This window comes from Bos javanicus, chromosome 2 (genome assembly GCF_032452875.1).
Source record: "Bos javanicus breed banteng chromosome 2, ARS-OSU_banteng_1.0, whole genome shotgun sequence".
In the NCBI taxonomy this organism is placed as follows: Eukaryota; Metazoa; Chordata; class Mammalia; order Artiodactyla; family Bovidae; genus Bos; species Bos javanicus.
The window spans coordinates 37,050,339-37,076,447 of NC_083869.1; the positions used below are offsets into that span (position 1 = coordinate 37,050,339).

Sequence of the window (26,109 nt, forward strand, 5' to 3'; positions counted from 1 at the left end):
TGAGCTCTTTAAATAGCAGACATCAAATCAGAAATATAAACTATCACATAATACCTGAATATAGTTTTAAGGGATAAGATCTCCTCAGAGCTATTTATGTTCCAAATCCAGTTCTCTCCTTAGATTATAGTTTTCTCTTTTTTAATGTCTAGCAATTGTTTGTAACTATTAAAAAGTGAAAAGCCTTCCAAAACCAAAACCCAGCTTTATCAGCTATCACTTACCAATACTAAAATTAGCCATTGCTATTTACTGTAACTTCGTATGTTGTTTGGAGCTGTTTTGATTTTGATTTTCTGGCATGAAGCATGAGAGAGTTGGACCCTCATGCCCCTTCTAACCACTGCCCTCTGCCCCTACACACAAACATTCCATCTCTAATCTTCCAATTTTTCTGATACTTGTTTACTGAAATTAGGCAGCCAGGTGGGCCTAACAATTCAAGAGATAGCTGCTACTATTACATCCAATTACACGATGGTGTGATCACTCACCTAGAGCCAAACATCCTGGAATGAGAAGCCAAGTGGGCCTTAGGAAGCATCACTACGAACAAAGCTAGTGGAGGTGATGGAATTCCAGTTGAGCTATTTCAAATCCTAAAAGTTGATTCTGTGAAAGTGCTGAACTCAATATGCTAGCAAATTTGGAAAACTAAGCAGTGGTCACAGGAATGGGAAAAAGTCATTTTTCATTCCGGTCCCTAAGAAAGGCAATGCCAAAGAATGCTCAAATATCGCACAATTGCACTCATCTCACACACTAGTAAAGTAATGCTCAAAATTCTCCAAACCAGGCTTCAACAATATGTGAACTGTGAAATTCCAGATGTTCAAGTTGGTTTTATAAAAGGCAGAGGAACCAGAGATCAAATTGCCAACATCCACTGGATCATATTAAAAGCAAGAGTTTCAGAAAAACATCTACTTCTCCTTTATTGACGATGCCAAAACCTTTGACTATGTGGATCACAACAAACTGTGGAAAATTCTTCAAGAGATGGGAATACCAGATCACCTGACCTGCCTCTTGAGAAATCTGTATGCAGGTCAGGAAGGAACAGTTAGAACTGGACATAGAACAACAGACTGGTTCCAAATAGGAAAAGGAGTATGTCAAGGCTGTATATTGTCACCCTGCTTATTTAACTTACATGCAGAGTATATCATGAGAAATGCTAGGGTGGATGAAGCACAAGCTGGAATCAAGATTGCTGGGAGAAATATCAATAACCTCAGATATGCAGATGACACCACCCTTGTGGCCAAAAGCGAAAAAAAAAAACTTGAAAGCCTCTTGATGAAAGTGAAAGAACAGAGTGAAAAAGTTGGCTTAAAATTCAACATTCAGAAAACTAAGATCATGGCATCCGGTCCCATCATTTCACGACAAATAGATGGGGAAACAGTGGAAACAGTGGCAGACTTTATTTTCCTGGGCTCTAATATCACTGCAGATGGTGACTGCAGCCATGAAATTAAAAGATGCTTAGTTCTTGGCAGGAAAGTTATGACAAACCTAGACAGCATATTGGAGAAGGCAATGGCACCCCACTCCAGTACTCTTGCCTGGAAAATCCCATGGACGGAGGAGCCTGGTAGGCTGCAGTCCATGGGGTCACTAAGAGTTAGACAGGACTGAGCGACTTCACTTTCACTTTTCACTTTCATGCATTGGAGAAGGAAATGGCAACCCACTCCAGTGTTCTTGCCTGGAGAATCCCAGGGACGGGGAAGCCTATTGGGCTGCCGTCTATAGGGTCGCACAGAGTCAGACACGACTGAAGCGACTTAGCAGCAGACAGCGTATTAAAAAGCAGAGACGTTACTTTGCCAACAAAGGTCCATCTAGTCAAAGCTATGGTTTTTCCAGTGGTCATGTATGGATGTGAGAGCTGGACTATAAAGAAAGCTGAGCACAGAAGGATTTATGCTTTTGAACTGTGGTGTTGGAGAAGACGCTTGAGAGTCCCTTGGACTGCAAGGAGATCCAACCACTCCATCCTAAAGATGAGTCCTGAGTGTTCATTGGAAGGACTGATGTTGAAGCTGAAACTCCAGTACTTTGGCCACCTCATGTGAAGAGCTGACTCATTTGAAAAGACCCTGATGCTGGGCAAGATTGAAAGAAGAAGAAGGGGGCAAGAGAGGATGAGATGGTTGGATGGCATCACTGACTCAATGTACATGAGTTTGAGTAGACTCCGGGTGTTGGTGATTTACAGGGAGGCCTGGCGTGCTGCAGTTCATAGGGTTGCAAAGAGTCGGACACGACTGAGCAACTGAACTGAACTGATTTGATTACGTCTTTTAAAGCTAGGGAACCATTTGTCACCTTTTCTACATAGACTGTCTTACTTTGTTCTTTAGATTTCTACTCCTTTTCATGATTGCCCTTTATATTAATTTCATTCATATTTTAGCTTTATGAAATACTCATGTGGTGAGATTCACAGAATTACGTGCATTAAGCCCCACCCTTTTGAAATAATGCCCTCAATTGTAGGTGGACATAAAAATCTCAGATTTATCCCTTTGTCTCTTGTCACTCTTATTCCTGTACAGTGTGTAGAAATGACATAGATCCTGTTAATCATAGAGTTTTTAGGAATTTATATTCAGAGTGGAGTTTTAATCAGCTAGACAGGAGGATTGCTTTTTATGTGTGTTTTTTTTTTAAGTGCCATTTGTATGTGTCCATCTAGCTAGTCAGTTCTGTAAACATGCCATTGAAGTGTGCTGTTAAGTCAGATGCTTGCTCTTATCATATAGTTTTTATATATTAGGTAACCATATGAAGTTGCCACTTTATAAGTAAAAAAAAATTTTGGAGATTTGAAATTTCATGTGGTTCAACCTAATAGAAGACTATAGAATCTCAGAAAAGGAGCTTTTAATACTTGTAGCATGTTCTAAATTTTTCCAAAAATCATATATTAAAAGTTTCTTATTTTTAAGGAAAAAGAAATGAGAAGACAGCAAGCTGTTCTTCTAAAGCATCAGGTCTGTATACACACAGTGATACAAATTTTTAAATGTAAATTTTATAATTTTTCTTAAATCTATTTTTTGAAAAATCTTCAAAATATTTTCTTAAAAATTTCCAATGTAATTCCCGCTTAAATTCCTTGCTTTGGTATTGGTGTCTTTTGGGGGGTTAAAAATTGGTTTCATGACTCTGTGATTTCTGTTTCATAATGTTGTGCCAACTCTTTCTACCAGGAGTTGGAGAGGCATAGACTAGATATGGTATGGGTATGTTTATTTTTGTACATCTAACACCGCATTGTGATTTGGTTGTGATATGGTTGTCATAGCAATGCATAAAGTGTAGCACTGGCTGCTGTCATATTACATACTGCTGCATGGCTTTACAGCACAGTGCATTGCATACATCTGCTTGTCTATCTGTAAAAGAAATACGGTGTATATCCAAGATTTGTAATTGAATCATGCAAGCCTTAAATAGGCTGCTGTCTAAAAGTTTACATTACTGATGTCACAGTGAAAGTTGGATCACTATACAATTAGATACAATTATGACCCATATTCTCCCATCATTCTAGATGCAAAACTGCCATTGAATACAATGGGAATTTTGGGTTAGTTTGATGAGAGAATATGAAATATATTCTGGTTTTATGGACAAATTTTAGAAATTTTTAGAAATATCCCTTTGGGCGAATCGCATATATTTAAACAAAAAGAACTGTTTCAACATTATACCTATGTGATTTTTTTTAAATAAAAGGAGACTATCAAAGTAAGCTAGTGCTTACTTTATTTTCATATTGTGCCTTTTAGATTTAACTTGTGAGCCCATGGTGCAGCTTTAGTGGCTTTCAATACTGCATCAAGGGACAGACATCAGTAAACAGGAATATCTCATTTCATTGATGGTGTTATATGAACCATGACTAGTTTAAATTGGTGTTAAAGCTTTAAACAAAAACTTTCTAATTTGTCGGTGGATTATTGGATTTACAAAATGATAGTGTATTTGAAATAAAAGTAATTCTAAAACCGTGATGTAAAAGTGATTTTAAAGCAATTTCTGCCTGATCTAAATAAAAATTTAAGAACACAACCTTTAGTTTAATTGGCTATAGTACATATTTGTGGTTTTTCTAATAGCAGATGTAAGGTAACTGACCTGTTCCAGCCAACCATTATGCTTTTTGTTCTGCCAGCTTTTGAAGGAGCATCACAACTGACCATAAGTAAATCTTGTATGCTTCTGTTTACACTGTCTCCATGTTCATTGCTTTACCTTTTTGCTTTTGATTGTTCTTGTATTTGCTTTCTAAACCTGAACTAAAACATGCACAGACTGGCCATTCTTGTCTTATATTTAGTATTTACTGTGACTTGTCTATAAATGCTAAACATGCTACACAGAGTTTTTTGTTTTGTTTTGTTTTCCATTTGAAGATCAAACTGTTAACTATGATTGAGTTATATTCCTAATTTTATCTGGCTTAATAGGAACGAGAGAGAAGGCGACAACATATGATGCTTATGAAAGCTATGGAAGCTCGTAAAAAGGCAGAAGTAAGTGTATATTTCTTGAAAAATATTATCTTACCATAAATTAGTATTTTTCTTAAATGTTGACTCTTCTAAATATAATTGTTTTAGAGTATGGGTTTGTCATGGTTTACTAATTTTCATAAGCAAACCAAAGGTTAGAGATAGTAACCAAGTGTTAGAACATAAAAGAATGTAGGAAGGATTCCAATGTATGATTTAATTTTCTTGGCTGAGATTTTAATTACCTTTTTTAAATACAATGAATGGCATTCATTTGGATCAAAGTAGCTATTTCTTGGAGAAGAAAATGGCTACCCACTCCAGTATTCTTGCCTGGAGAATCCCAGGGACAGAGGAGCCTGGTGGGCTGCCATCTGTGGGATTGCAGAGTCGGACATGACTGAAGCGACTTAGCAGCAGCAGCTATTTCTTACTGTGACCAGAGTTTCACAAAATTTATGTTACAGCATGTGTAGACAAGTTCTATATGTCCTCATTCAAACGTCAGCCATGGACTTTTGCCCTCAAAATTATTCTTTAACATTTTATGTGTAAAATTAGGCCTGGGTATTATCCTTGAAATAAGAGTTTTTACCATATTATTCAGAACAAGAAAATTATTGAAATGTCAAAATGAGCTTATATGGATTTTAATAGAAATCAGTTAAAGGTTAAAAAATGTTACAAAGGAATGCATTATAACAGTTGAATAGAGGTATGACCATAATAACCATGCTTCCCAGTTGGGTCAGGGGTAAAGAATCCACCTGCAGGAAAGGCAGGTTCGATCCCTGGGTCAGAAAGATCCCCTGGAGAAGGAAATGGCAACCCAGTCCTGTGTTCTTGCCTGGAAAATCCCGTTGCAGAGGAGCCTAGTGGGCTACAGTCCATGAGGTCGCAAAAGAGTTAGACTCAACTTAGCTACTAAATGACAATGTTATAACCAGTGCTTTGAAGTAATAGAGACTCAGATACACATGCTAACTCTAAACCAACTTGCTTTAGCTCTTCATGTTCTTTCTTTTTTAAATTGATATAATGATTCTTGTATCTCCTATGATTGTAAGATTATCAACTGGGATAAACATTTAATAAATAATAATTAATGAAAATCAGACAGTTTGGTCTAGAAATTGAGAGCCCTATATTTCAGATTTTGGATCTCAGCTCTGGCTTAAACTATATATTTCTGATATAAAGACACAGTATATGTATTGTTTAGGAACTTGGACATTGTAACCAATGATCGGGATTTGAATTCTTTTTTCAGTACATTCCAGCTATATGACTTCGGCAAGTTATTTAACCTCTCTGTGATTCAGTTTTTTTTTTTTTTTTTGTCTATAAAATGGAGATGACACTACTTCCTATTTCATCAGGTTTGTAGTTATGATTAAATGGGTGTGTGTCTAGATGAGTGTAAATGTAAAGTTCTTGGAACAGTGCCTGGTACCACATAGTGCCTACTTATTACAATAAGTCACTTATTACTATATAGGTGGTTTTTTCCTTACATGTTAATTATCCAGGACCACTGACACCCTCTACATCTAACATTATAACATGGATTTATAACTATAATCTCTGAAAAATGACAGGCATTGAAAGAGAGAGGTAATGGATTCCAGGAATGGGCATGGCTGTAAACTCTGTTGCCTTCTGAACTCAGTGGTGTGAAGAATAGGGAAGGGGATTAATTAAAATCCTGAGAGCTCAACCTACTTTTCTCCTCTCTGAAGAGATGGGAACTGAGGGAGTAACACAGGGAAAAGGCCTGGAAAATTCCTCAAGAAACAAGTTCTTCCCTGGCAAGTATTCTTTTTACCAGAAGGACTAAGAAAAATTAGGGCTTGTCATTCTGATTTTTCCTGTTGGAGAAGAAAGGTTAAAGAAAGGCAGAGGATTATCTCCAGATTATGGGCTTTAGTACAAGAGGACATCCAAGAGAATAGTAAAGATAAGGTCATCCAAGGGGAAAAAGAAATCATCCAAGGGAAACGATGCTCAGGTCAAGAGATACCCAGAAGACCCAAAAGTCGTGACCTCTTCCATTGGTTCCCCATATTTGCTTCTGTGCCTGGGAAGAGAGTAAAGAAAGCTGCTGAAGAGAGGTGAGTAAAATCTGCATTGAGTAGAAGGTAGCAGCCACAGGATCAATGAAGATAGTTAAGATGAAATCTTCTAAGAATCCCTCAAGAACCAAGAGCACTTTTCATGGGAAAAGAATATTCCTTTGACTAGATAGAGTGAAATCAGGTACAGTGCTTCCAATAAAACTTGGAAAGGGATATGAAGAACCAGGCACAGCCCTCCCTCTTCTAGCTGCCTTCATTCTCAGAAAAAACAAATACTCATAGCATACAAAATAACTCACTCTTCAATTTAAAGTACTTATGAATATAAAAACAATTATCAGATAAAGTGAGAAGAAACTAAAGGAAGATTAAAGCACCTGTATTGGAGCAATGCACGTTCTTGATAGGGCTGCCCATATCAAGCATGAGTAACTGGAAAAGAAATGTCAATAAAACCATGCCAAAATATTAAACCAAAAACTGTGTGTGTGTGTGCACATGTACATATATACATAAAGTAATAGCTGTAAGCATAATAAGTTAAAGGAACTTGCTTTCTCTGCTTTCATTCTTACTTTTCTGAGTTCTCACTATGCATTCTCCACAGAGCAGCCTAAGTGATCTTTTCAGAATGTAAAACAGATTATATCTTAACACGATCCACTGGCTTCTTGTAGTTGTAATAAAGTCCACCATACATTTTGTATCTGATGTAGTATCTTCCAGCCATTTTTGCCTTTTTATTATTCCTAAACAAAGGATCTTTCCTATTTGATGTTCTTCCACCAAATATTCAAGTGGCTCTTATTTATTCTTCAGTCATAGATCAAATTTTAGCTTATCAGAGTGGCTTTCCAAGAACACTTAATTTTGCCTTTTCTTACACCTAACCTCTAGAACTCCATCCCATTATTTTATTTTATACTTGTTTATAGTTTATCTTCTCCCAGATTGTAAGATCTATGAGGACAGGAATCTTGTGTACCATTGTATCATAAGTGTTGTGATTAGAGCCAGCTATATAGTGGTGCTTAGAAATTGTTGTTTAATAAATGAATGAGTTGAAATGAAAGTGACAGTTAAAGTACTAAGGAAGCAAGTTGAGGATGAAACAAAATCATTAAAGAAAGAGTGTATTATATGTTTCTGTCTAAAATTTTCTTTATGTAATAAAAAATATTTTATTCTTGGTGAATTTTACACTTAAGGAATTATTATTTAAAATAATACAATAACATATGTCATAAATAATCCTGTATCAGAATATCTGAGAAAATCCCACGGGTAAAATTTCTTAAGATGTTACTGTTCTCTGATAACTATGAACATGTGAACAGGATGAGGTAATTGTACCATTTTGGCAGTTATTCAGACATTTTTGGCCACACCATGTGACATTCAGGATCCTTGTTCCCGGACTGGGAATTGAATCCTCACCCCTGCATTGGGAGCCCAGAGTTTGAACCACTGGACTACCATGGAAGTTCTCAGTTATTCAGATTCTAAATTGTATTCCTCTACTAAATTATACCTATAGATTTTAGTAATCAACTAAATATTTTTTAAAATGTCTTAAAATACTATTATATACAGTTCAGTGCAGTTCAGTCGCTCAGTTGTGTCCGACTCTTTGCGGCCTCATTAATCACAGCGCGCCAGGCCTCCCTGTCCATCACCATCTCCTGGAGTTCACTCAGACTCACGTCCATCAAGTTGGTGATGCCATCCAGCCATCTCATTCTCTGTCGTCCCCTTCTCCTGCCCCCAGTCCCTCCCAGCATCACAGGCTTTTCCAATGAGTCAACTCTTCACATGAGGTGGCCAAAGTATTGGAGTTTCAGCTTCAGCATTAGTCCTTCCAATGAACACCCAGGACTGATCTCCTTTAGGATGGACTGGTTGGATCTCCTTGCAGTCCAAGGGACTCTCAAGAGTCTTCTCCAGCACCACAGTTCAAAAGCATCAATTCTTCGGCACTCAGCTTTCTTCACAGTGCAACTCTCACATCCATACGTGACCACTGGAAAAACCATAGCCTTGACTAGACGACCTCTGTTGTCAAAGTAAAGTCTCTGCTTTTTAATATGTTGTCTAGGTTGGTCATAACTTTCCTTTCAAGGAGTAAGCGTCTTTTAATTTCATGGCTGCAGTCACCATCTGCAGTGATTTTGGAGCCCAAAAAGATAAAGTCTGACACTGTTTCCACTGTTTCCCCATCTATTTCCCATGAAGTGATGGGGCCGGATGCCATGATCTTCATTTTCTGAATGTTGAGCTTTAAGCCAACCTTTTCACTCTCCTCTTTCACTTGCATCAGGAGGCTTTTTAGTTCCTCTTCACTTTCTGCCATAAGCGTGGTGTCATCTGCATATCTGAGGTTATTGATATTTTTCCCAGCAATCTTGATTCCAGCTTGTGCTTCTTCCAGCCCAGCGTTTCTCATGATGTACTCTGCATATGAGTTAAACAAGCAGGGTGACAATATACAGCTTTGACGTACTCCTTTTCCTATTTGGAACCAGTCTGTTGTTCCATGTCCAATTCTAACTGTTGCTTCCTGACCTGCATATAGGTTTCTCGAGAGGCAGGTCAGGTGGTCTGGTATTCCCATCTCTTTCAGAATTTTCCAGTTTATTGTGATCCACATAGTCAAAGGCTTTGGCATAGTCAATAAAGCAGAAGTAGATGTTTTTCTGGAACTCTCTTGCTTTTTCCATGATCCAGCGGATGTTGGCAATTTGATCTCTGGTTTCTCTGCCTTTTCTAAAACCAGCTTGAACATCTGGAAGTTCACGGTTCACGTATTGCTGAAGCCTGGCTTGGAGAATTTTGAGCATTACTTTACTAGTGTGTGAGATGAGTGCAATTGTGCAGTAGTTTGAGCATTCTTTGGCATTGCCTTTCTTTGGGATTGGAATGAAAACTGACCTTTTCCAGTCCTGTGGCCACTGCTGAGTTTTCCAAATTTGCTGGCATATTGAGTGCAGCACTTTCACAGCATCATCTTTCAGGATTTGAAATAGCTCAGCTGGAATTCCATCACCTCCACTAGCTTTGTTCATAGTCATGCTTCCTAAGGCTGACTTGACTTCACATTCCAGGATGTCTGGCTCTAGGTGAATGATCACACCATTGTGATTATCTGGGTCGTGAAGATCTTTTTTGTACAGTTCTTCTGTGTATTCTTGCCACCTCTTCTTAATATCTTCTGCTTCTGTTAAGGTCCATACCATTTCTGTCCTTTATTGAGCCCATCTTTGCATGAAATGTTCCCTTGGTATCTCTAACTTTCTTGAAGAGATCTCTAGTCATTCACATTCTGGTGTTTTCCTCTATTACTTTGCATTGATCGCTGAGGAAGGCTTTCTTATCTCTCCTTTCTATTCTTTGGAACTCTGTATTCAAATGGGTATATCATTTCTTTTCTCCTTTGCTTTTCGCTTCTCTTCTTTTCACAGCTATTTGTAAGGATCCCCAGACAGCCATTTTGCTTTTTTGCATTTCTTTTCCATGGGGATGGTCTTGATCCCTGTCTCCTGTACAATGTCACTAACCTCCGTCTATAGTTCATCAGGGACTCTATCTGTCACATCTAGTCTCGTAAATCTATTTCTCACTTCCACTGTATAATCATAAGGGATTTGATTTAGGTCATACCTGAATGGTCTAGTGGTTTTCCCTACTTTCTTCAATTCAAGTCTGAGTTTGGCAATAAGGAGTTCATGATCTGAGCCACAGTCAGCTCCCGGTCTTGTTTTTGCTGACTGTATAGAGCTTCTCCATCTTTGGCTGCAAAGAATATAATCAATCTGATTTTGGTGTTGACCATCTCGTGATGTCCATATGTAGAGTCTTCTCTTGTGTTGTTGGAAGAGAGTGTTTGCTATGACCAGTGCGTTCTCTTGGCAAAACTCTATTAGCCTTTGCCCTGCTTTATTCCGTATTCCAAGGCCAAATTTGCCTATTACCCCAGGTGTTTCTTGACTTCCTACTTTTGTATTCCAGTCCCCTGTAATGAAAAAGGACATCTTTTTTGGGTATTAGTTCTAAAAGGTCTTGTAGGTCTTCATAGAACCATTCAACTTCAGCTTCTTCAGCATTACTGGTTGGGGCATAGACTTGGATTACTGTGATATTGAATGGTTTGCCTTGGAGACGAACAGAGATCATTCTATTGTTTTTGAGATTGCATCCAAGTACTGCATTTTGGACTCTTTTGTTGACCATGATGGCTACTCCATTTCTTCTAAGGGATTCCTGCCCACTGTAGTAGATATAATGGTCATCTGAGTTAAATTCACCCATTCCAGCCTATTTTAGTTCGCTGATTCCTAGAATGTCGACATTCACTCTTGCCATCCCCTGTTTGACCACTTGGAATTTGCCTTGATTCATGGACCTAAGGTTCCAGGTTCCTATGCAATATTGCTCTTTACAGCATCGGACCTTGCTTCTATCACCAGTCACATCCACAACTGGGTATTTCTGGAGTTATTTCTCTACTGATCTCCAGTAGCATATTGGGCACTTACTGACCTGGGGAGTTCCTCTTTCAGTATCCTATCATTTTGCCTTTTCATACTGTTCATGGGATTCTCAAGGCAAGAATACTGAAGAGGTTTTCCATTCCCTTCTCCAGTGGACCACATTCTGTCAGGCCTCTCCACCATGACCCGCCATCTTGGGTGGCCCCACACGGCATGGCTTAGTTTCATTGAGTTAGACAGGGCTGTGGTCCGTGTGATCAGATCGACTAGTTGTCTGTGATTATGGTTTCAGTGTGTCTGCCCTCTGATGCCCTCCCAGAACACCTACTGTCTTACTTGGGTTTCTCCTACCTTGGACCTGGGGTATATCTTCATGGCTGCTCCAGCAAAGCGCAGCTGCTGCTCCTTACCTTGGACGAGGGGTATCTCTTCATGGCCACTCCTCCTTACCTTGAAAGTGGAGTAGCTCCTCTTGGCCCTCCTGCACCCGCGAAGCCACCGCTCTTTGGATATGGGGTGGCTCTTCTCAGCCGCTGCCCCGACCTTGGGTGAGGGGTAGCTCCTCCATGTTTCTCCCCGGTCCGTCACAACTATTATGTACACAGCATTAAATTAGATGCTGCAGGAAAAGCAAAAAATGTTAAGGATACTTTTTTATCATATCAGAGAGATAAAACTTTAAGTGGTAACTAGGTATATGTTTGTACTGATAATCGAAACTTTTACCATATCTTTTATATATACTTACCCCTTGGTGAATATTAACAAATTACTACTAAATGTACTTATTCATCTCTTCATTATTACTTAACATTCCCAAGGTGTGACTGGCGTCATGCCAATAATGGGCCTATCTTGGCTTCATATTCTGCGTCTTATTACCTCCTAATAGCTCAGTTGCACTTTTTTTCTTTTACTAACTAAAAAGAACAAATTTTACTGTAGGTTAAAGCCATATAATACTTAGGCAGGGCCAACTCAAAATTCTGAAATGACCTAGTGTAACCTTTAATTCTAAACTTTAATACTTTTAGAATTTAATTATTAAGTTGTACAGAAAAAAGATGTTATAGGTAATCTTTAAAAAATTGATGTTAAAAAACTAATTGTTTTCACCTTGTTAATCAGAAATCTCTTATAACATCTGAATTTATTCCAAGAAACTCCTCATAGTCATCAAAGTGAAAAGGTAACACAAGCACCATTTTCATGGTTCTTTTTGTACACTACACTGATCTTACTTTTTGATTTACTATTAATATATTTTTTTACTAAAAATACCTCAAATTTATATTAGTCCCCAAACTTAGAAATGTAATTTCTATAGTTTTTCCTTTAACCTATAATTAATAAGAATATACAGACATACAAATTACCTTATTTGTTTTTCTTACATTAATTTTAATATATTATCATAGTTCATAAATATTTTTATAACATAATAAAGAATAATTTTTAGCCTTGTGAAGATTTATATGCTAATGTAACACAAGTCTTATGAAATATATGTGCTTTAATTATTACTAATCATTCAAACTCAAGTTGGTTTCAGCAGTGTGACAAAGTAGCTCAAAATCTACTGTTTTCATTTATAAAAACTTCAAACTATGTCAATCACAAATTTATGAACACTTTACTCATATTATCTGAATAATCACCAGAGCAATCTTAAGAGTCTTTTGTATATCTCCCCAAGAATCAATAAACACAAAAGGTTGTTAAACGTGCATCTATTACAGAATAACTATGTCAGCACTTTAGGCAACAAAGCCATAAAACAGAAGAGAGTAGTTCAAGTTTCAGAAGTCATCTAATAATTTGTATGCAGAAATAATGTATAACCCCTCAATTCATGAGAATATTTTTATAATCCTATATTTATACTAATCATTACTTAGTGAAAAATAAAGTATAATTGCCCATTTACATACTTTGGTTTAAACAAACCCATTTTTCTATTGAAGATGTGTGTACTTATACGACATACTTCTGTATTGTACTTTATATAATCTACTTAATTTCAATTTTAAAATTCAGTTACCTTTATTTTTTTTTCTAGCGGAACAAGATTTATTTCTCTTTTAACCAAATTCTTATAGAACCATGTAAGACAGTTCATACAGAGATCATGATTTAGGAAGGTCTTCCTCAGTCTGAATCTTTAGGTCAGCAGAGACAAAAGTATAGGCTCTCAAGACCATATCACTCTGTCATAGGCAATAGGATCTGTCCTGTTAGATTTGATTATACTTTTTCTTTTTTTCAGGTCCATCTTTTTTTTTTTTTTTTTTAAATTATTTTGCTGTATCAGATGTTAGTTGAAACATGAGGGATCTTCCTTGTGTCATGTGGAATCTTCCCTTGTGGCACTCGGTCTCTCTAGTTGTGTTGCATAGGCTCAGTAGCTGTGGCACACAGGCTTATTTGCTCCCTGGCATGTGGGATTTTAGTTCCTGGACCAGGGATCGAACCCACATCCTCTGCAATGCAAGGCAGATTCTTTACCACTGGACCACCAGGGAAGTCCCCTCAGGTACATCTTAAATTTCAAAAATCTAGAGACTATTATCCTTCAGCATTGATTTTTGTCTCTTTCCACACAGTCAAAAGCTTTGGCATAGTCAATAAAGCAGAAATAGATGTTTTTCTGAAACTCTGTTGCTTTTTCAATGATCCAGTGGATGTTGGCAATTTGATCTCTGGTTCTTCTGCCTTCTCTAACGCCAGCTTGAACGTATGGAAGTTCACAGTTCACGTATTGCTGAAGCCTGGCTTGGAGAATTTTGACATTACTTTACTAGCGTGTGAGATGAGTGCAATTGTGCGGTAGTTTGAGCATTATTTGGCATTGCCTTTGTTTGTGATTAGAAGCCTTTGACTGTGTGGATGACAATAAACTGTGGAAAATTCTGAAGGAGATGGGAATATTAGACCACCTGAACTGCCTCTTGATAAACCTGTATGTAGGTCAGGAAGCAACAGTTAGAACTGGACATGGAACAACAGACTGGTTCCAAATAGGAAAAGGAGTACGTCAAGGCTGTATATTGTCACCCTGCTTATTTAACTTATATGCGGAGTACATCATGAGAAATTCTGGCCTGGAGGAAGCACAAGCTGGAAGCAAGTTTGCTGGGAGAAATATCAATAACCTCCGATATGCAGATGACACCACCCTTATGGCAGAAAGTGAAGAAGAACTATAAAGCCTCTTGATGAAAGTGAAAGAGGAGAGTGAAAAAGTTGGCTTAAAGCTCAACATTCAGAAAACTAAGATCATGGCATCCAGACCCATCACTTCATGGCAAATAGATGGGGAAACAGTGGAAACAGTGGCTAACTTTATTTTTGGGGGCTCCAGAATTACTGCAGATGGTGATTGCAGCCATGAAATTAAAATATGCTTACTCCTTTGAAGGAAAGTTATGACCAATCTAGACAGCATATTAAAAAGCAGAGACGTTACTTTGTCAACAAAGGTCCTTCTAGTCAAGGCTATGGTTTTTCCAGTCATCATGTATGGATGTGAGAGTGGAATATAAAGAAAGCTGAGCACTGAAGAACTGATGCTTTTGAACTGTATTATTGGAGAAGACTCTTGAGAGTCCCTTGGACTGCAAGGGGAGATCCAACCAGTCCATCATAAAGGAGATCAGTCCTGGGTGTTCATTGGAAAGACAATGTTGAGGCTGAAACTCCTATACTCTGGCCACCTGATGTGAAGAGCTGACTCATTTGAAAAGACCCAGATGCTGTGCAAGATTGAGGGCAGGAGGAAAAGGGGACGACAGAGGATGAGATGGTTGGATGGCATCACCAACTCAATAGACATGGGTTTGGGTAGACTAAGGATGTTGGTGAGGGACAGAGAGGCCTGGTATGCTGCAGTTCATATGATCCCAAAGAGTCGGACATGACTGAGCAACTGAACTGAACTGATTCATCTTGTGCCTTGGGAATACCAAGAAAAGAACTATAAACTGTGATAACATTTCTTGTAGGAGATCATAATACAACAGCCTCATGGTTACTTTGGAATATTACCTAGAAGTCAAAAAACAAAGTTTCTTTGAATGTACCCATTTCTTAACTTTGCCTAAAAATCTGTGATTTTTTTTTAATTTTTTTATTTTAATTGGAGGCTAATTACTTTACAATATTGTGGTTTTTTACATACATTCACATGAATCAGCCATGGTGTACATGTGTTCCCCATCCTGACCCTACCTCCCACCTCCCTCCCCATCCCATCTCTCAGGGTCATCCTGGACTGGTGATCTATTTCACATATGATAATATACATGTTTCAGTGCTATTCTCTCACATCATCCCACCCTCATCTTCTCCCACAGAGTCCAACAGTCTGTTCTTTACTTCTGTGTCTCTTTTGCTGTCTTGCATATAGGGTCATCATTACCATCTTTCTAAATTCCATATATATGCCTTAATATACTGTATTGGTGTCTTTCTTTCTGACTTACTTCAGTCTGTATAATAGGCTCCAGTTTCATCCACCTCATTAGAACTGATTCAAATGCATTCTTTTTAATAGATGAGTAATATTCCACTGTGTATATGTACCACAGCTTTCTTATCCATTTGTCTGCCAATGGACATCTAGGTTGCTTCCGTGTCCTGGCTATTGTAAACAGTGCTGCAATGAACATTTGGGTACACATGTCTCTTTCAATTCTGATTTTCTCAGTGTGTCTGCCCAGCAGTGGATTGCTGGGTCATATGGCAGTTCTAGTTCCAGCTTTTTAAGGAATCTCCACACTGTTCTCCATAGTGGCTGTACTAGTTTCCATTCCCACCAACAGTGTAAGAGGGGTCCTTTTTCTCCACACCCTCTCCAGCATTTATTGTTTGTAGACTTTAGGATAGTAGCCATTCTGACCGGCATGTGATGGTACCTTTTTGTGGTTTTGATTTGCATTTCTCGGATAATGAGTGATGTTGAGCATCTTTTCATGTGTTTGTTAGCCATTTGTATGTCTTCTCTGGAGAAATGTCTGTTTAGTTCTTTGGCCCATTTTTTTATTGGATTGCTTATTTTTCTGGAATTGAGTTGCAGGAGCTGCTTGTATATTTTTGAGATTAATTTTTTGTCAGTTTCATTTGCTATTATTTTCTCCCATTCTGAAGGCTGTCTTTTCACCTTGCTTATAGTTTCCTTCACAAAAGCTTTTAAGTTTAATTAGGTCCCATTTGTTTATTTTTGCTTTTATTTCCATTACTCTGGGAGGTGGGTCATAGAGGATCCTGCCATAATTTATGTCAGACAGTGTTTTGCCTATGTTTTCCTCTAGGAGTTTTATGGTTTCTGGCCTTACATTTAGATCTTTAATCCATTTTGAGTTTATTTTTGTGTATGGTGTTAGAAAGTGTTCCAGTTTCATTCGTTTACAAGTGGTTGACCAGTTTTCCCAGCACCACTTGTTAAAGACATTGTCTTTTCTCCATTGTATATTCTTGCTTCCTTTGTCAAAGATAAGGTGTCAATAGGTGCGTGGACTTATCTCTGGGCTTTCTATTTTGTTCCATTGATTTGTGTTTCTGTGTTTGTACCAGTACCATACTGTCTTGATGACTGTAGCTTTGTAGTATAGCCTGAAGTCAGGCAAGTTGATTCCTCCAGTTCCATTCTTCTTTGTCAAGATTTCTTTGGCTATTTGAGTTTTTTGTAATTCCAAACAAATTGTGAAATTATTTGTTCTAATTCTCTGAAAAATACCATTGATAGGGATTGTATTGAATCTATAGACTGCTTTGGGTAGTATACTCATTTTCACTATATTGATTCTTCTGATCCATGAACATGGTATATTTGTCTATCTATTTGTGTCCTCTTTGATTTCTTTCACTAGTGTTTTATAGTTTTCTATATATAGGTCTTTTGTTTCTTTAGGTAGATATATTCTTAAGTATTTTATTCTTTTCATTGCAATGGTGAATGGAATTATTTCCTTAATTTCTCTTTCTGTTTTCTCAGTGTATAGGAATGCAAGGGATTTCTGTGTGTTGATTTTATATCCTGCAACCTTACTATATTCATTGATTAGCTCTAGTAATTTTCTGGTGGAGTCTTTAGGGTTTTCTATGTAGAGGATCATGTCATCTGCAAGCAGTGAGAGTTTTACTTCTTCTTTTCCAGTCTGGATTCCTTTTATCTCTTTTTCTGCTCTGATTGCTGTGGCCAAAACTTCCAAAACTATATTGAATAGTAGTGGTGAGAGTCGGCACCCTTGTCTTGTTCCTGACTTTAGGGGAATTGCTTTCAATTTTTCACCATTGAGGATAATGTTTGCTGTGGGTTTGTCATATATAGCTTTTATTATGTTGATGTATGTTTCTTCTATTCCTGCTTTCTGGAGCTTTTTTGTCATAAGTGGGTGTTGAATTTTGTCAAAGGCTTTCTCTGCATCTATTGAGATAATCATATGGTTTTTATCTTTTAATTTGTTAATATGGTGTATCACATTGATTGATTTGTGAATATTGAAGAATCCTTGCATCCCTGGGATAAAGCCACTTGGTCAAGATGTATGATTTTTTTAATATGTTGTTGGATTCTGTTTGCTAGAATTTTGTTAAGGATGTTTGCATCTATGTTTATCAGTAATATTAGCCTGCAGTTTTTTTTGTGTGTGTGGCATCTTTGTTCAGTTTTGGTGTTAGGGTGATGGTGACCTCATAGAATGGTTTTCAAAGTTTACCTTCCTCTGAAATTTTCTGGAAGAGTTTGAGTAGGATTGGTGTTAGCTATTCTCTAAATTTTTGGTAGAATTCAGCTGTGAAGCCATCTGGTCCTGGGCTTTTGTTTGTTGGAAGATTTCTGATTATGATTTCAATTTCTGTGCTTGTGATGGGTCTGCTAAGATTTTCTATTTCTTCTTGGTTCAGCTTTGGAAAGTTATACTTTTCTAAGAATTTGTGCATTTCTTCCAGGTTGCCCATTTTATTGGCATATAGTTGCTGATAGTAGTCTCTTATGATCCTTTGTATTTCTGTGTTGTCTGTTGTGATTTCTCCATTTTCATTTCTAATTTTGTTGATTTGACTCTTCTCCCTTTGTTTCTTGATGAGTTTGGCTAATGGTTTGTCTATTTTATTTATCTTCTTGAAGAACCAGGTTTTAGCTTTGTTAATTTTTGCTATGGTCTCTTTTGTTTCTTTTGCATTTATTTCTGCCCTAATTTTTGTGATTTCTTTCTTTCTTCTAACCCTGGGGTTCCTCATATCTTCCTTTTCTAGTTGCTTTAGGTGTAGAGTTAGGTGATTTATTTGATTTCTCTCCTGTTTCTTGAGGTAGGCTTGTATTACTATGAACCTTCCCCTTAGCATAGCTTTTACTGAATCCCATAGGTTTGGGGTTGTTGTGTTTTCATTTTCATTTGTTTCTATTCATATTTTGATTTCTTCTATGACTTGTTGGTTATTCAGAAGTGTGTTGTTCAGCCTCCATATGTTCGTATTTTTCATAGTTTTTTTTTTTTTTCCTGTAGTTGACATCTAATCTTACCACATTGTGATCAGAAAAGATGCTTGAGATGATTTCAGTTTTTTTGAATTTACCAAGGCTAGATTTATGGCCCAGGATGTGCTCTATCCTGGAGAAGGTTCCGTATGTACTTAAGAAAACGGAGAAATTTATTGTTTTAGGGTGAAATGTCCTATAGATATCAATTAGGTCTAACTGGTCCATTGTATCATTTAAAGTTTGTGCTGTTAATTTTTTGTTTAGTTGATCTATCCATAGGTGTGAGTGGGGTATTAAAGTCTCCCACTATTATTGTGTTACTGTTAATTCCCCCTTTCATATTTGTTAGCATTTGCCTTATGCATTGCTGTGCTCTTATGTTGGGTGTATATATATTTATATATATCTTCTTCTTGGATTGATCCTTTGATCATTATGTAGTGTCCTTCTTTGTCTCTTTTCACGGCCTTTATTTCAAAGTCTATTTTATCTGATATGAGAATTGCTACTCCTGCTTTCTTTTGGTCTCCATTTGCATGACATATCTTTTTCCAGCCCTTCACTTTCAGTCTGTATGTGTATCTAGCTTTGAGGTGGCTCTCTGTAGACAGCATATGGATCTTGTTTTTGTATCCATTCAGCCAGTCTTTATCTTTTGGCTGGGGCATTCAACCTATTTACATTTAAGGTAATTATTGATAAGTATGATCCCGTTGCCATTTACTTTGTTGTTTTGGGTTCGAGTTTATAAACCTTTTCTGTGTTTCCCGCCTAGAGAAAATCCTTTAGCATTTGTTGGAGAGCTGGTTTGGTGGTGCTGAATTCTCTGAGCCTTTGCTTGTCTGTAAAGCTGTTGATTTCTCCTTCATATTTGAATGAGATCCTTGCTGGGTATAGTAATCTGGGTTGTAGGTTTTTCTCTTTCATCACTTTACGTATGTCCTGCTGTACCCTTCTGGCTTGAAGAGTTTCTATTGAAAGATCAGCTGTTATCCTTATGGGGATCCCCGTGTGGGTTTAACTGTTGTTTTTCCCTTGCTGCTTTTATTATTTGTTCTTTGTGTTTGAGCCAGTGCTAACTACAAGGTTTTAATCTGTTGGACCTGTCACTTCCAGAGCAGTTCCCTCTTCTTTATTTATTTTGGCTTCCTCTGTTTGCAAGTCTCTTCAGTATCTAACTTCTGCCCTGACGCAAGGGGTCAAAGGTGGTCATTTATTTAGGCTCACTTGTTCAGTTATGCTGCGGAGAGGGAGGAACACTGCAAACAAATATCACTGGCGTGTGTGGGGAGTGCTCGTAGTGTCTGGGTCACACTGGGTTTGCCCCCACTCACAGAGTGTGTGCTTTCCCGGTCTACACTGCTCAGGCTCCAGGTTGCTCTGCCGGGTAACTGTCTAAGGTGGGCCCTGGGTTGCGTGCACTTCCCATATCTATGCCATTCAGGTTCTCGGGTACAGACTCAGCTGGGCCTGTGTTTTGTGCGCACTTTTTGTGCCCTTCCCAGGTCAGAGCAGCTCAGGCAACCAGGAGCTTAGCGAGCGCACACTCCCCAGGTGCGGTGCATCTTAGCACCTCCCGGGTCGCAGCTGCTTGGTTTCCTGAGTGTGCAGCGGCATCTCAGGTGTGCTGTGTGTCTCTTCTGGGGAGCTGATCTGTGGCTGTGGCCCTCCTGACGGATGTCAACCGTTCAGGATACCAAGAAGACTTGGTTAGCGACTGAGAGCCTGCTCGCAGTTTGGTAGGGGATGCCCTCTCTGGGGCCGAGTTTGCCCCTTTCCTTCCAGCTCTGACTGGCGCCCACCTGCCTCCCTGCCTCCCGTGGGGGTGGGCCGATCCGCAGCTGGCTAGCTCTCCTCTGGTATTAGCTCAGTCCTTTGTTCTGTGAGAGGGTGGGCAGTGCCTTAGGTTAGAGCTTTTAGTGGGAAAGTTCTCTCTCTCTCTCTTTCCTCTTTGTGTTTTTTTCCCCCTCTCTGGCTATCCCATGGTTTGCATTGCTATCTCACATTAGGTCCCTCAGATTGTCCTCAGGGCATTCAAGCCAGGTCCTGACCCTAAGCAATGCATCCTGTGCCTCCCTGTTCAGCCCCCGCTTGCTGGTGGTGGATGCAAGCATCTGGGCTACTTCTCCGCTGGGAGCTGTAGATAGACCCATAATCTGTGGGTTTTATTTATTTATTTTTTCCTCTCAGTTAATGTCGCCCTCTGAGATTCCAAAACTCCCCGCAGACCTGCCGGTGAGAGGGTCTCCTGGTGTTTGGAATCTTCTCTTTTAAGACTCCCTCCCCGGGACAGGTCTCTGTCCCTAACTCTTTTGTCTCTCTTTTTATCTTTTATATCTTGTCCTACCTCCTTTCGAAGACAATGGGCTGCCTTTCTCGGTGCCTGATGTCCTCCACCAGCATTCAGAAGTTGTTTTGTGGAATTTGCTCAGCGTTCAAATGATCTTTCAATGAATTTGTAGGGGAGAAAGTGGTCTCCCCATCCTATTCCTCTGCCATCTTAGGACCGCCCCCCTCAGTTAACCTTTAAAAACATGTAAAATGATTTCATTTTAACTACTCAGAAAAATTTTAAATATCATACACAGTTAAAAGATACATGCACAATTTTGGAAAGAATTATTTTCAGTGTAATTTAGATGTATTAAAATCTCTATCTGACAAGAATTATTAGCAATTTTTATTTTAATTTAGAAGACATTTGTATAATAATAACTGGCTTTCCTCATAGCTCCTTTGGTAAAGAATCCACCTTCAATGCAGGAGACCCCGGTTCGATTCCTGGGTCTGGAAGAGCCGCTGGAGAAAGGATAGGCTACCCACTCCAGTATTCTTGGGCTTCCCTTGTGGCTCAGCTGCGAAAGAATCCGCCTACAATGTAGGGGATCTGGGTTCGATTCCTGGGTTGGGAAGATCCCCTGGAGAAGGGAAAGGCTACTCACGCCAGTATTCTGGCCTGGAGAATTCCATGGACTATACAATCCATGGGGTCACAAAGAGTTGGATGCCACTTTCACTTTCACTTTTCACTCTAAAAATATTTAATACTTAATCTAAAATGAGGGCTTCCCTGGTAGCTCAGTGGTGAAATAATCTACCTGTAATGCAGGAGAGATGGGGTGATCCCTCAGTCACGAAGATCCCTGGAGAAGGAAATGGCAACCCACTCCAGTATCTTGCCTGGAAAACCCTGTGGACAGAGGAGCCTGGTGGGCTACAATGGATGGGGTCACAGAGCAGTCAGACATGATTTATCAACTAAACAATAACAATCTAAAGTGCAGACTTTTGTATAATACTTTGGTGGATTTTATGAAAATGTGATAACTGGAAATTTTCTTTTTAAATAATGTTTTATAACTGTAAAATACAATGATATGTAATACAATAAGGTATAATTTTATTAAAATTTGAAATATAAGGATTTATTTTATCATGGATTCATAATTTTTCATTTCTTTAAACTTAAATTTTTTATATTTTAAAGGTAAAAATAGGCCCTTAAAAATTATCCCAATTTTTCTACTCATACTCAATATATGATATAAAATAGCACCAGTTTTATTCTTTATATCTGTCTTCTGTAAATGGCTTGTGTTATTAATCTTATTTACACTTTTATTCCTCTTGTACCCTGAGGTAAATCTGTGTCTCTTAAATAATATTTATATCTTTGAAATTTAAATACAAGTTGCTGTCAAAAGAAATGTATTCTCCTAATTATGCCCAGAGCAAATACCTAAGAGACCCAGTAGAATCATAAAATACAAAAAACATAGGCATCTTTGCAGCATGGCCTCTTAAAAATGGCCTGTTTTGCAATCTAATAAGTTGTAAAACTTTATAATAGCAGATCCTCCTACCACACTCGTTGTTTAGTTTTTAAACTTCTGTTATTTTAAAATAAAATACATTTATTTCATACCTTTGTTATTTTGCTTTGGATTTCTGGAAGTACTTTGATTTATGCTTTTAGAGTCCCTAAAATAATCTTTTTATATGAGTAAAAAACTGCTTTTTAAATTGTCACCTTATGTATCTTAGACTCTTTAGTATAATCTAAATTTAATGCATTTACTATTGAAAGGTGTTTCAATTTTGAGATGAAATTTAACTGACTTCTTAACTAAGATATTAGTAATATTTTAATACAGAAAATTTCTCTTCTGTATTATAATTAAGATGATAAGATGTTTTATTTTAAATTAGATATATTCCAAGGATCTGTATTTATTTCATAAATCTCCACATCTAGAAAACTGAGCGAGGACAGGAATAGCTGAGAATGAAAGTCAAAAAAATGGGAAGGAGATATTCTAATTTGCTTGTAATTATTTATAGTCAATCTAAAATATAGTCAGGAGCTATATATCATAGTCATTTGTAGACAATTAAGTTATTGCCTTGAAATTTAAATAATGTGGCATTTGTAGATTTATTCATTCAGCAAGTTAATCAATGTTTAAATAATTTTTATATGCTAAAGCACATTGTATATGTCATTAGAGACATATGATAACTATTATAGTTGGAAATAAAAATAATATTTAGACCAGTAGGAAAGGAAAATTGAACTGATACAGGTTTGAGTGTCAAAGACAAAGAATATCATTAAAAACTCTCCTGAATGTTTTTGGAAAATTATACTGCTTAGAATCAGTAGGTCCATAAAGAAGTGAATAAGTTTGTTCTTCTGACCTCTAGAAGCTCACACTACAGTGGAAGAGATCAACTTTAAACAAATAGTTGTCACTCAGTGCAATGAATGCTATAGTAAGTTATATGGAAGCTCAAAAAAAGGGAAATATTAAAACTCCTAAACTAGTTGTGGGAAAAATAAAAACATGGGCTTTAGTTGTGTGTAAGGGAAGAAGGGCTATGCATCACAGACAGAGGAGCTGACAGGTACATAGGTACAATGTATTAAGTAAAACAGACCTCTGGGTTCTAGGGGGAGGAAGGTGAGAAGAGAGGGTTAGTGGATTTTAACTTTGTGTATATACCATCTAGTCAAGGCTATGGTTTTTCCTGTGGTCATGTATGGATGTGAGAGTTGGACTGTGAAGAAGGCTGAGCGCCGAAGAATTGATGCTTTTGAACCGTGGTGTTGGAGAAGACTCTTGAGAGTCCCTTGGCCTGCAAGGAGATCCAACCAGTCCATTCTAAATGAGATCAGCCCTGGGATTTCTTTGGAAGGACTGATGCTAAAGCTGAAACTCCACTACTTTGGCCACCTCATGCGAAGAGTTGACTCTTTGGAAAAGACTCTGATGCTGGGAGGGATTGGGGGCAGGAGGAGAAGGGGACGACAGGATGAGATGGCTGGATGGCATCACTGACTCAATGGAAGTGAGTCTGAGTGAATTCTGGGAGTTGGTGATGGACAGGGAGGCCTGGCGTGCTGCGATTCATGGGGTCGCAAAGAGTCAGACACGATTGAGCGACTGAACTGAACTGAACTGATATACCTCTCTCTGGAGAAGGAAATGGCAACCCACTCCAGTATTCTTGCCTGTAGAATCCCATGGACAGAGGAGCCTGGCAGGTTACAGTCCATGGGGTCACAAGAGTCGGACGACTTAGTGACTAAACCACCACCACCACCACCATATACCTCTCTTGACTGTTGCTTCTCTTCCTCTTCTTCCCTTTCTCCTTCACCTCTCCTCTTCCTTCTTCACCTTCTTATTCCTCCTCCTCATGATCATATCATTGTCATCTAAGCAATGCCTCAAACTGCTTACATATCTCTTCAACACAGGTGTATCACACAGTGAGCCTAGAGTGTGGGAAATACACTGAGAATCATAAGATGTGAGACCAGAACTGTGAGGCTGAATTGTGACTGTCTTTATTTTAAATATTAGTTGATCGTTGAGGGGATCCTAGAAGCTCTGGTTCCTTGAGAGTCATTTTGTAGCAGAACTACAGGATTTGTATCAGTCCTATACAATCTAATAAAAGTCATTAAATAAATTGGTGAACAAATTAATTCAATTTAGAGATTCCATGTTTCCTTAAAGTATTCCATTGAGGGAGTGGATGCTTGTCTTTAAGTAATAAAGGTCCTGTAAATTTCTAAGATTTCTTGCAAATCTCCATTTTTATCCTAAAATGTAGATGTCATTTTTACATGCCACATTATGAATTGCTTTTTTAATTCGAAAAATACTGCATATCACTAGGTAAAAATGATGTTCAGGAATACCTTTATTCTAACTCATTGTCTACATATCACTGAAGGGTGTTCACACCCTCAGATTACCACTGCTGTGCAGTTGGTGTAGTGAAAAGAGCATTAGTGTCAAACAGTTCCTTTCTTTCTTTTTGAAAAGAAATTACAACCATTTTCAACAGTTCTTAGTGAATAGTAGAGAAGTCTCAATTATTTATGATTACTATTAAAACATCATTAAGAATTCTGGGTTAGTCCTATATAATAGAAAAATTTACACCAGCTACTATGAAGTTTATGAGACATTTAATATATTTTCCCTATTAGTGATTATAATTCATTATTCTGGTAAGTGACCATGAAGTTGTCTTCTCTTCTTCAGAAAAGTACTTAGAGCAACATCTCATGCATTTAAAAATTGGAAATCTAATTCTAGAAAACAAAATTGTTCTACTGATGATAATTTGACTTGAAAATCTGTATTGTGTTGTGGGATTGTTACACATTGCTGCTGCTACTACTGCTAAGTCGCTTCAGTCGTGTCCGACTCTGTGCGACCCCACAGACGGCAACCCATCAGGCTCCCCTGTCCCTGGGTCTCTCCAGGCAAGAACACTGGAGTGGGTTGCCATTTCCTTCTCCAAAGCATGAAAGTGAAAAGTGAAAGGGAAGTCGCTCAGTCGTGTCTGACTCTTCACAACCCCATGGACTGCAGCCTACCAGGCTCCTCTGTCCATGGGATTTTCTAGGCAAGAGTACTGGAGTGGGGTGCCAACACCTTTTCTGTGTTACACATTAATTGTGTATATTTTAAAGCTTTTTTATCATTTCCTTCCCAAATGTCTACATGAATCAGTAATTCAGAAATTTAGAAGTAGTAAAAAAAAGAGCAGTAATCTGAGCATATCTTATAAAAAAGTTCTCATGAAAAAAAAAAAGTCCTCATGACCTGACCTCCATGTGTCACAGTTCCCAGCAACTATTTACCATGCAACCTACAGTCCAGTCATGTTCTCTCAACTCTTGGCTGGGAGTATACTTCTCCACTCCTCTGTTTCCCCCTTGGCATGCCCTGCTACAGCAGTCAGGGTGCTGTCTTACCAGTGGTAATTGAAAATGGAGATGGTTAAGTTATGGGCAAAAATGCTAACATACTACAGGAAGCAATAATGCTAGGTTAAAATTATAGGTAAGAGCTATAATTAGGTATGAGAAATTGGTAATAGGAAGAAGGTGGTGTTTTTTAATTAGAATTTGACATGCAAGATGAGATCAATGACCTCTCTGGTTGGAGTCACAAATATAAGGAGGTGAGGAAACAATATATTTTTATCAGAAATAGCAAGTAGTTTGACTAAATTTA

The 26,109-nt window shown here is 38.1% G+C and overlaps 1 protein-coding gene across 24 annotated transcripts in view; it reads left to right on the forward strand.

Annotated features, from left to right (window-relative positions):
- The window catches only part of BAZ2B (bromodomain adjacent to zinc finger domain 2B), a 336,353-nt gene that overhangs the window by 256,637 nt on the left and 53,607 nt on the right, over positions 1-26,109 (forward strand). For 13 of the 24 annotated variants that reach the window (XM_061395981.1, XM_061395906.1, XM_061395879.1 and 10 more), the window contains 3 exons: positions 2,958-3,002; positions 3,222-3,254; positions 4,485-4,550. In XM_061395981.1, coding sequence (XP_061251965.1) covers positions 2,958-3,002; positions 3,222-3,254; positions 4,485-4,550 — 144 coding nt within the window. The remainder of the gene's footprint in view (positions 1-2,957; positions 3,003-3,221; positions 3,255-4,484; positions 4,551-26,109) is intronic. The other 11 variants (XM_061396001.1, XM_061395846.1, XM_061395898.1 and 8 more) reach the window with 2 other exon arrangements.